We start from the raw sequence: 11,961 nt of genomic DNA, 5'->3' as shown, positions 1-11,961 counted from the left end.
ACTCTTTTTATATAATTATAATTATATAATATTATTATATAATATTTTTTAATAATTATTATTATATAATATATTATATAATAATTATAATTATTTTATGCAAGAAGCTGTAAAATGATCTAATCAAGGATAAAGTGAGAAATTCGTTGAGGATTTTTTGAACACCCTGTATATTGCAATATAACATAACCTCTCAATCGAGAGCGCCACGGTATTTTTAACACGTCTTGCGATGAATTTAATTCGACCAAATTGATCAGAGATGCAAATATAATTGAAATATAATATGATTGTCCTGCGACTGAAGGATCATTATTGACAATTCGAGGATGTTGCATAATACGGCGATTCTATCGCCCCAGGACATCCTGGCCGAGGTTAGAAAATTTATCTCCGGCGCCGTGTCCAGGTCTTCCCACGGCGCACACACGCAAGACGTGACGCGTACAGCTTTGTTCCTGCTGAAAAATGTGCCCGCGGCAAGGGATGCCGTCCTCGAGTACTTTTGCAGCGTATTTTTCACCGCGGTGTCGAAATACGTTCGTCAGATCGAGGTATCAGTTCATTCGAATTTTATTCACACCCGTTATATACGCCTGATGTGAATAATATTAGTAAAAATTGCAATTTTTGCAGACGAATCAAAATATACCAATACCCGAGGAGGGCATCATAGTGGAGATTCACGCCGTCCTCAGCAGCTTCATAAATGGACACCCAGAAGCTTGGGCGCCTATCATATCAGCCTGGTCGTTGGACTTACTCGGTATATATTTCATGTACAGTTGAATGGAAGCGGAGTACAATTTCAAGTGACGTTTCTTTCGCAGGCAAAGTATCCTCTGATTACTCGAAACGTCGCAATTTGCCTGTCGATGCTGGAATCAATGACTTTCTGCAGCAGTGGATGTCCTGCCGGGCGACGCGAACTCTGATAGACATTACGGCGCAATGTTTGCAATGCCTCATGCATTCCGACACAGAGTCCTGTATCAAAGCATTGTTAGATACCAGTGTTCTGCACAGTCCGTATTTTGATTGGGTGGTCGCTCATGTGGGAAGCTGTTTTCCAAATACTGTGATTACTAGGGTGCTATCATGTGGATTGAAGGACTTTTGCGCCATGGGCTACGAGCATAACGTTAAGAACCCAAAGTTAAATTCCGTTGTTGGTATATTGGGACACTTGGCGGGTAGTCATTTTCAAGATATTAGAAAAGCACTGCTGGATTTGTTCCAGGCAAGTCCTGATAAATTGTTACATTGTAATATTGCTAGAAAAATGCATGCATATTTTAGTATCTGACTTGTATAAGAATTTATGAATACATTTGCACGATAATTTTCTTATAGTGGAGTTTAGATGAGGATGTGAACCTTGATGAGGATACTAAGAAGCAGAAATTGGCCACAGTGCCTTTTCTTTTGAATCTAGCCTCGCTTTCGCAGACTCTTTTGAAAGCGATGACCAACAATGTGTTACAAACATGTAAGTCTTTAATAAACATTATATTTTTTTAGTGAATTATATAATTAACCATGTAAATTTTTATTACAGTGAGACCCGATATCATACCGCGTCTGGCATTGTTTGCAGCAGATTGGTGTAAATACTTTGACAATCAATCGGCAGCATTGATAGACTTGACTGTGCACTTGATATTGGGATGCGAGCAGGGCGCATCGCAAATAATCAATATATTGCTAGACACGAGTTTGAACACGAGCAATGTCGGCTATCACAGCGTTAACGCGGCGCAAAACGTGAAAAACGTTTGTCGGGAGATTCTGGAGCTGATTTTACAAGAAATTGATCTCTTGTTGAGGACGCATGGACCGCAGTCCGCCAATATCGCTCTTCTGAGTTCTATCAAACAGGAGATATCGCTGATTGTGCCAATGTTATTGAATTCCAACCCATTGCGGGTGCAAACGGCTGTTAGACTGTTGTGCTTCCTGAGGAGTCAGAATCCAAACATAGTCGTTTTCATGGCGTCTCATATGCTGGTGAAGGCGCCAACAACGTTTCATCTCGCAGCCCTGATACGTCTCATCACCAACAACATTGTTCTGTTTCCCGCGAACAAATCTGGAACCGAAAACATTCTTGCTGGTCACGATTATCTTACGCAGATCTTGGAGCAGGCGCTTAGAGAGATATACTATAAAAATGTCATAAATGAGGAGGACTCGAGACAGTTGTTTAAAAATCTCACTATAATGTTGAAGCAAGTGTCAATAATATTCAGTACAATTATGCATAATATTAAAATTATAATCATTTTATATATTCAATTTAGGTGGGAGAAATCGAATAAAGCGGCGATATTACAATCGAGGATGATTACTAGAGCTCTTAGATCTAATTTGTATCAAATATCTTCCCTGTTGATGAGAACCGACAACTTTGATTTGGCAAACGACATCGTTAGTCTGTTGGATCTATTGAGCACGTCCGAAAAGGATTATATTTTCAATGTGGAACTCGTGCTGAAATTGACGAGAGCAGCCATTCAATATTTCTTCCTGTGCATTGCACAAACAAGTAAATAAAATTGTTTAACATCTTTCATTTCTCAAAGTAACAACATACAAGATAATCCACTTTGTTCCTTATTGCTAGATATCATAAAGAAGGAACAAGGAGTGAAGATGGTTTGCCACTTATTGAAGGATCTGACGTGTTATTCTCCTTGCGCGCGTGTACTGGCACTCAGAGAGATTTTAGAGAATAGTATCGATAACGAGCAGGCAAAGTACTTTGGTGCAAAGGAGAAATTTGAGCCTCGTTTCGAGGAGACGTCATTGTTACATCAGAATCATAAACAAGTTTGTATAAAAAATATAATTGTAAAAAATACATCTTATAAAACGTATGAAAGATATGTTTGGTACATGTTGTAATATTTCATTGATATTGAATTGATTTGATATATCAATATATGTGGAATTTAAATGATTTCATTCGCAGGTGACGAGCACCATGTTAGCACAGCGACATTCATCGGTATTTCACGCCGGCGTAATAGGCCATGGTCCGCGGAAACTACTGCCGGAGAATTCGGTTGATAGGGAAAATATAGCCTTAAACAAAATGTTATTAATAGACGTTATAAAGGTAAAGAAAAATTCGACAGCAATTATCACATGCATCTGATAGATCGAATATCGCGTTAAACAGTCTAACGTTTAAACATTTTCTAGGCTTGTTGCAGCAACCAGGAGTCAGATCGATACCCCGTCAACTTGGACGCTCTGACGATGGTCAGTTTGTTGCTGGTCGAATTGGTGTCCCCCGACGTTATGTACAATGGCCTCCCATGGCCCGATGAGGAGTTTACAAAAGTAATTCTCATTATTCACCTTCTTTAAGGTATTTGTTGCAATAAAATAATGATTCCGATTGTGTGATAGGTGACGATAGAGAGGGATTTGCAAATCCGTCGCAAGTTTAAGGAGGTACCTCTGCTATGGACGTTGCTAGAATTGACCGCCTGGTACAGACCGGCGTTAGCCTATTGCTCCGTTTTACTGAGAGGCATCACCGCAACCGTGATGGCTAATTGGAATACGGAGGAAGGCGTCTCGCTCGTCACTATAATGGCACTCGGTCAATTATTACCGCCTCCATTGGCGAGTATTAGGGATATCCTACCTGTTTTACAGCCACACCAGGTATATTTTCGAGTTTGCAATCAATATTCCAATAAGATACACTTGATAAGCGGTTCCAATTTGCGTTGCAGATAAATACGATAATGAGGGAGTGCTTGTGGGCGTACATGCGCGAAAATGTGCCGTCTCCGGCGTTATTCACGCGGAGCGAAGGTGCCAATATAGCTTGGAGGGACATCGACACATCATCGCCCAATGCACGCTTTACAGACACTCTTCGCCTAGTATTGCTGGCGAATATTCATACTTTGGGACCTCTATATTCGACATTATTTTATAATGAAAATAAGTAATATGCTGAGGGAGAGAGTACATCTTTGACGAGATCTAAATCGATTTTAATTAATGTGTAATTACACAAGACTTGTAAATACATGATACTCTCTTGACAGAAATAACACTGTAATTTGAAATTGTATTTTCATACATATACACACATTTACATATATGTATATAGAAAACAGTAAATATATAAATACTTCATATATATAACGGATATAAAACTTTATAAAATTTTTACTAAATCAAGATGATGCATGCGTCTGAAAATGTCAAAATATACATCTATTTTATAAGAAAAAAAACAAGAAATTTATATTATTTGATATTAAAAATGTTTTTCAAAATAATAATATATGTTAAATTTAATTAAATATTTTCGGAAGTTTCATGTATTGGCAGTAAGTACACCATTAACAGTAAGTACATTTAGTATTCCCTTTTCTTCTTCCTGTTTACATATTGATATTCTATAACAATAGTTATAATTCATGTATATCTCTTATAACAATTCTATATGTATAAAGTAGAAAACGACACAATTACACACTGTATAAAATAGGAAGTAATTTTTACTAATTTCTTGTATACACATTCTGTTTTATGTATATAACATATTACATAACACATGAATCTTATTTTTTTTCTTATTGGCATAATCGATCACGTGTGTGTCTTATTATTCTCGATTAATGACAATTAATGGATATAGAGATTTATTCTATGCGACTCTCGGATGACATTATTATTAAATGAACGATGAAATGAGATATCACGCGTACAAATAACCGACGAGATGCGATGAAATGTCGAGGGACACAAAATGAGGAGAGATGAAACAAGGAAGACGAAAAAAAAGATGTTTTAATATTTATAAAAGCACATTTTCTTCTTTTCTCCTAAATACATACACACATATACGCATATATATGTGTGTGTGTGAAAAAATATTAACTTATTTCATATTATTATCGATACAGGAATGAATGGTACCCAAGATGAGCGAACGCTGTTCGAATTGCTGTACGAATACCCTAGGTGGGTGTCTCGTCCTGACTGAAATGACTATTCATAATCATATATAGGTTCAATTATAATATAAATGTCACGATTTTACTCGTATGTATATGAAATTGAGTCTTCATGCGGCTCTTCTTCATGTAGCAGAGCCCAAAAAACGCTAGTAAAAAATGTTGAAAATATTTAATTACTTTCTTATATTATGTACACATTGCTCGTTGTACGAAAGATATTATTAATCGCGAGATATCTTTCGCGGTTAGACTTTGCGAGCGTTTTAACCGTTGTATGTCTGAGTTATTATTTTCTACCTTCTGTCAATGTATGTACGTCCTTGCCCTCATTAGGCTGATGTTTTGTACAGTTTGACACGTGGCGTAGAATTAATAATGTTTAATGTAAAAATAAAGAGTATGCTCTCTCATAACACAAGAACAAAGATCTCATAGATGTAACATAGCTGTATTATTTTCCAGATAGATTCCAAAATATATCGTGTGTTTCAATAATCACGTTAGTGTATCTTACAAAAGAAGCACATGTAGATTTTTTTGTTTGTTTATAAAGTCACTGATAGTTATAATCTTTTGAGCATGGAATCAACAACATATCAATAGTAAGTTAAATATGTGCGACTTTATGTATAACGCGAGCGAAAAGGGGGAGGAAAATCTTCGATTAGTAGTATGTCTACATCCTGTGAGCTTGACATACATAACGCACACGCGCGCACTTTTACACACACGCACACAGACTCATGCACGCACACATACATACACACAACTCTGCCAAACTCTTACAATAAATTATATAGTTCTTCAGAATTAAAAAAAGTTTACTTTTCAAATCTATAGTTGAACTAAGCTTAGAAAAGTAACGTGCTCATGCCACCCATTTCACTTTGCTCCTTGACAAAAATTTCGAAATATTGATATATGATGGTGACAGCGAGCAAGATACCGGTACCAGAACCAATCGCGCCCAGGAAATCTGCCAGCACAGAGAGTGCACCGATGCACAATCCACCAAACGCTGCGGCAGTTGGGATATACCGATTCAATTCGCGAATCATAGAATTGTCTCTGTGGCCTCGCATCACCATCTGCTGTTCCCTCAGTTGTTTGGCAACCTACAAATGATATGTTATTAATTTTTATATTATATTAAAAAGATTTATATATTTTGTTCTCAAGGAATGTTGTACTAACATCCTTTGCCGAGCTTCCAGAAACCTCGATCCACGTTTTGGAGAAGAAGGCGCATGAGCCAAGCATGAAGAGAATATAAAGTACAGCATGGACGGGATCTTGAACGATGTGGCCGACCGATTCCGGTGGTGATAAATAATAACATAATCCGCCGACTGGATATGATCTGGCGGGACCACCACCACCGACATCCGACCAAACGCCTAACAGATTTACTATAAGATTTCCTTGGAACTTAACAGCCAACATCTGAGAGATGACGTATAGATTGGACACCAAGGCTGATTGCAAGATGATCGGGATATTGCTGGTGTAAAATAGTTTGATTGGATAGCTGCTGTATTGACCGCGATATCTGGCAGATTTGATCGGAAGATCTACACGGAAGCCCTACAAATAATATGTACCTTTCAATATAATCATCATCACAATGAAACATGTGTAGACAAACTTCAGAAATTAGTGTATATGTTTTGAATAGTTTAATAATAAAAATAATTGACCTAACAAACAAAAAATTATGGTTTGGTTTTCAGTATCAATGTTCTTCAACTTACTTGGAAGTAGATAACAATAGCAAACACTAGAATAGTGGCGAGAAGATTCATCAGATTTGGAAGATTCTGTCTGTAGAATGCTTCTCGGAGGGCACGGACTTTGTCTTGTCTGGTGGCCAGCAAATGGAACAAAGCGATTACAGCTCCTTCAAACTCTGTACCACGACCTATTAGACATAAAAAAAACATATATATATATATAAGTTCAATTAATATATATTAGAGTTTGAATTGCCAAAAGAGCGACATTTCTGTAAATTACAAGATCTTTCCCTGATAATGAATAAAATCATACCAGTGTTAACTGTAGCTGGTGAGAATGCTTTCCAAACAATAGTCTCGCAAATGTTAGTAGCGATGAAGAGAGATATTCCACTGCCCAATCCATATCCTTTCTGGAGAAGCTCGTCCAACAACAATACAATAAGTCCAGCAACAAACAATTGGATAATAATCAAAAGACAGACTCCAGCTCCAATCTCGGTTGGATCTCCATACATTCCAGTCATTACATAAACAATAGCTTGCCCAACAGTAATAACCATGCCAAACACTGTAAAAAAAGACAAATAATATTAATGAATAATGATAATGAATTAATTTTTTCACAGTTAAATCTAATAACAGTAATTAAATATATTTAATTATATCAAAATTTAAATAATAATGTCACAGAGGACCAGTACAAATCATTATTCAAATTTATTCTCTACACAAGAATTAGTTTTAATTTATTTATTTTATTATTGGTTTCAATTAGCAAACTTAACTTACATTTCTGTGCACCGTTGAATAACGCCCTATCTTTTGGCGTATCGCCGACTTCTATGATCTTTGCGCCATGCAGCAGTTGCATAATAAGCCCAGAAGTAACGATTGGAGAGATACCTAATTCCATCAACGTTCCTCTGTTGGACGCGAGAATCACACGGATCCAATAAAATGGATCCGCACTGTCCGAAGACATGATACCGAATAATGGAATCTGAAAATAACAAGATTATCTATCAGCGTTACTTATAAAACTTTAAATTAACTTTGAACAACAGCGCGACTTATCAACTTACCTGGCAACATACTAGAAAGATAAATAACGTGATCGCCGTCCACAGTACCTTCTCCCTGAACTGGATCTGTCGAGAAACATCAGTTGTAACGAGCTTACATCAGAGGAGGTTTTCTTCTTTAAATTAGGAATAATTTTACGCATTGCATATTAATGTCATAAACAGATGGTAGAGTATATCTCACTCGTCTCAGGCTTCGTAGACGTCGGGAAACGGAGGAATCTCGGAAAAACGGTACACGAAACTGTAAATACGCGAGAGAGACAGAAATAGACCTCACCTTTCGTTGCGGCTTCGCTATTTCCGGCAGTATGCTGCAGAAGGGCTTGATCACCTCGAGGAACTTGACTGAAAGCAGAAAGAGGAAGGACGACTTAGACACCCGCAGAGGACGAAGACGAGGACAGGCTTAAATGTCAAGCGATTCGCGTCGTCAACAATATGTTTTCGCGACGAGCAAAGAGGTTACGAGCGAGAGGTTGCGGTTAACGCGATCTACGACCGGGGTATTTCCGAGCAAAATACTCACATCCCATCTTGTCTCGACGCGATTAACACCAAGGATCGAATGACCGTCTCTCGCAGGAACACGAGAATCACACTGCCACGAGAATTCGCTCCCTCGCTCCTTCCTTCTCTGTCATAAAAGCAACGAAAAGGCGGCCGCGTATACGCTCGACTGGCAAAGCGTAGCGGAGTCGTGGCTCACCCCGCCGACACGTATCAATATGCGAGTGTCACGTGACCTGATGATGTTGGCCGGCACGTTTCCACTCGGTCGTCCGTCGCGCTTGTCGCCGCCGGCGCCAGATGGCGCGGCCGGCGGGCGCGTCAGCTGAGCGCGCGCGCGCGTCAGCTGTTCGCGCGTCAGCGATGACAGATGGACTCCCGGGCTCCCTTTGTGTCGTGCACGCACGACGTAGCGATTACAAGTATATAATGAGCGATAAGATAAACGTCATAGTTTTAAATTGTAATAAATTTTATATTTTATGTATTGTATTAAATTGTATAAATTATCTCGTTCGTTATCTTCGTGTAATTGTCTTGTAGTTTCGTACATCATTCTCGTTCTTTTTTAATTTATTGTTCAAGATTTTCTTATTTTTTTAATCATTTTTAGAGGGTCTTGTTACGCTTGAACTAGATATCGCATTTGATTCACGTGCGAAAGAAAGCCTACTTATCGACACGGTTTTTATTAAATTCACGATTCCGAAGCTGCTGCTTTTTCGCAGCAACGTATGACGGGTTGCATAGAGATAGGAAATTTTGCGAGCTGTATCTTCCAATGTTGAATTTATTATAGATTGAATTTAATTATAGATTGAATTTAATTATAGATACAAAGACTGTACTTGTGATTAAGAGCCCCATGTAAGTTCGCATTTATATATTATACAGTCAACTATACAGTCGATTTTGTGCTGTGATTATTTAAATATCCTTAAATATCTATATCAGTTTGCTTTCTTACTGTATTCCTAGAAATCGAAAGATTATGAACAACATAAATCAAAAAGTATTTAACAGAAACATTTTAAAATTTTTACGAAATTCGCGCATGCACAATATTGCAACATCCCTATTTGTAAAACATAAATGTTGTTATTAGTAAAATAACAATATTTACATAAAAATAATATTTGTATATTGACATATTTTTATATTTTTATAAAAACTATTGCATAATAAAAATCGTGTAATCTACTGTCTTGTTTTCTTTCTAGTGCTCGCATGATTGGATATCCGTATATATCGGTCAAGAGCCTCATATTTTATACAAAGAAACTTGTGTAATAAATAATGTGCTGCAAATAATTAATTTTCATTATCTTATTCTATTTATCTACATGAATACATGTTTTTTGACATGTGTATTTGTATATAATCATATATATGATATGATAATAATTATTCATTTTTGACTATACATTAATATATGTTGCCGGATATTTTCTACGATTCTTTCTAGATGGTATAAAATTTCATTAGATTTTACACAATTTTTTTCTTATAATATCAAATATATATTTTATAAGATTGCAACAGATTCGGAAAAATGTCTTTTTGGAGACAGCAAATCTAATTATCTTAATTATTAATTTTTAATATTATCTTTAATCTTTTATATATTTTATTATTATTCTTATTTTATTATCATTATATTATTACATTATATTATTTATTATCTTTATTTTGTAATCATTATATTTTTATTTTGTTCTTTTTTATTTTATTCTTATTTTATTATCATTATATCTTTATTTTATCATTATATTTTTATTTTGTTCTTTCTTATCTTATTGTTATTTTATTATCATTATATCTTTATTTTGTTATCATATTTTTAATATTTTATATATTTTATTATTATTTAACTTATATATTTATATATAATTTATATATTACCTATGTACAGAATAAGACATTTCCTGTAAAGCTTTTTTTTCCTCTCGTTAACAGAAGGTTGCGTGATATATTTTTGCTGTACGATAAATCATCATAATCGATTACCGTAACCTTTCCTTGTCAAAGATTACTATCGTTAAGTAATATCGATCACGTTAAAAACTGCCCCACATTTCCATGTGCCATTAAATTATTACGCGACTTGTGCAATTTAGTTTCGCTCATCATTGTCAGAAAGGCGACACAAAATAATTTATTATTATCAGTAAATTTATATGAGTTGACGCTTTTTAACGCCGAAATGCGTTTCTCGTTAAAATGTCTAACTCCCCTCACAGGTTTCGACCGAATCGGTGAAGGTAGGGACACCTATATAAGCCGGTGCGTTTAAGTTTTACTCGTTCTTTTTAGTCTATCCTGAAAGAGAGAGCATTACTTTCGAGTTAGACAGTAATACGAGATATATAGACTATCATGCGGAGAATAATTTGCGAATACGTATCCTTGGCGTGCGTTCTCGTCGTTCTCATTCATGGCGGGTAAGTGAAAGGATATGACATGATTTCCATAAATCGAGTAATACTTTGTTTAACATTAAAATAGTGAGAAAACAAAAATAAATTTGTACATAATATTTGCTTAGCTTGATAGTTTTGTTTAAACTAGGAATAATATAACGTCATGGTGCGTGTTTCCCAGATAGCACAAAGAGTTTCAAAAGAATTCTTCATATCACAAATTCTGAGTTTATTCTCAGACGAAAAAGAATTCTTTTACATAAATGAACCATTTTTAACTCTATGCTATCTGGATTGTATATTTATGTGCAATGATAATATCTAGGTTACCAGATAAAAAACGCAAGAAAAATTTAAAAAAATGCCTCATCAAAATACAAATTATTATTTATAGACTGTTTATTGGAATATTATCTCAAAATATACAGAAAATTTTAGTCACGATAATAAGATAACTACAAGTAATTAAAATTTAACTGTTTTCCGTTTGTTATCAATAATAAAGAAAAGAAAACAAGAGGGACTATTAATCGGTTGAACTTTGATTACAGAGATCGATTGAACTAAATCGCTTGAATTATATAACTTATTAAAAACGATGGTAAACACCTTATCAAAAACTATCACAAATAGATTCTACAAAAATCTACATCACCACGACTTTATAGTCCGCAAATCATCATTTGACATTGGAAAAATCTTGTTGAAAACTCGTAATTTTCCACGACTTGTTATAAACTATAATTTTTATAAACTATAATTTTATCTGATAGAGAAAGATAAAAAGGGGAATTATATAAAGATAATCTCTCTTCGTCTTCTCTTCTGTCTCCTATTTCTTTCGCCTGCAGAAGCACTGCTATTTATATCCAATATTCCATCAGAAATGTTATTATCTCGTAAATATATCTGCTGGACGTAACATTTGATGTTTCCATATGATATCCTTATAATATCCGTTTCTATATAATATCCGTATTCTGCAAAAATTATGTAAAAATTTAAAATTAATGTAAATTTAATATTTATATAAATTTAATATAAAATTAATTTAATTTAAAAATTCAAAATTATATAAATTATATAAAAATATAATATTTTTAATGTCACCGCTACATATTTTTGTAAGAAAGATCTTAAAATATTTTGTATTTAATGTGTGAAAAAGATTGAGTTATATCTTTTTTAAATTTGTCATTATTAATAACATTATTTCATATAAAAA

At 35.0% G+C, this 11,961-nt stretch overlaps 3 protein-coding genes across 3 annotated transcripts in view; 2 read left to right on the top strand and 1 right to left on the bottom strand.

Annotated features, from left to right (window-relative positions):
* Nucleotides 1–175: 175 nt before the first annotated feature.
* Omd (integrator complex subunit 5 omd) lies at nt 176–4,231 on the top strand. Its single transcript, XM_083089225.1, has 11 exons — nt 176–554; nt 637–766; nt 831–1,240; nt 1,354–1,489; nt 1,559–2,228; nt 2,301–2,545; nt 2,624–2,829; nt 2,972–3,118; nt 3,205–3,345; nt 3,415–3,675; nt 3,747–4,231. The coding sequence occupies exons 1-11, from the start codon at nt 330–332 to the stop codon at nt 3,966–3,968; spliced, it is 2,793 nt and encodes a 930-aa protein (XP_082945351.1). The 5' UTR covers nt 176–329; the 3' UTR covers nt 3,969–4,231.
* A 277-nt stretch (nt 4,232–4,508) lies between these two features.
* Sec61alpha (SEC61 translocon subunit alpha) lies at nt 4,509–8,530 on the bottom strand. The gene is made up of 8 exons (XM_083089226.1): nt 8,336–8,530; nt 8,087–8,154; nt 7,807–7,872; nt 7,514–7,724; nt 7,035–7,292; nt 6,740–6,906; nt 6,183–6,572; nt 4,509–6,103 (listed from the first exon to the last, which is right to left on the bottom strand). Exons 1-8 carry the CDS (start codon nt 8,340–8,342, stop codon nt 5,840–5,842), a joined length of 1,431 nt encoding a protein of 476 aa, XP_082945352.1. The 5' UTR covers nt 8,343–8,530; the 3' UTR covers nt 4,509–5,839.
* A 2,067-nt stretch (nt 8,531–10,597) lies between these two features.
* Nucleotides 10,598–11,961, top strand: part of LOC145965699 (putative sugar lactone lactonase YvrE) — a 5,347-nt gene continuing 3,983 nt past the window's right edge. The window contains exon 1 of the mRNA XM_083089357.1: nt 10,598–10,757. Within this exon, the coding sequence (XP_082945483.1) occupies nt 10,693–10,757 (65 nt within the window). The 5' untranslated portion in view covers nt 10,598–10,692. The remainder of the gene's footprint in view (nt 10,758–11,961) is intronic.

The sequence above is a fragment of the Camponotus vicinus genome, unplaced genomic scaffold (genome assembly GCF_025532165.1).
Source record: "Camponotus vicinus isolate PSW18456_S1 unplaced genomic scaffold, iyCamVici1.0 SCAF_14, whole genome shotgun sequence".
NCBI classification, from domain to species: domain Eukaryota; kingdom Metazoa; phylum Arthropoda; class Insecta; order Hymenoptera; family Formicidae; genus Camponotus; species Camponotus vicinus.
The sequence above is the reverse complement of the archived record's forward strand: the minus strand, read 5'-3'. Positions and strand labels throughout refer to the sequence as shown.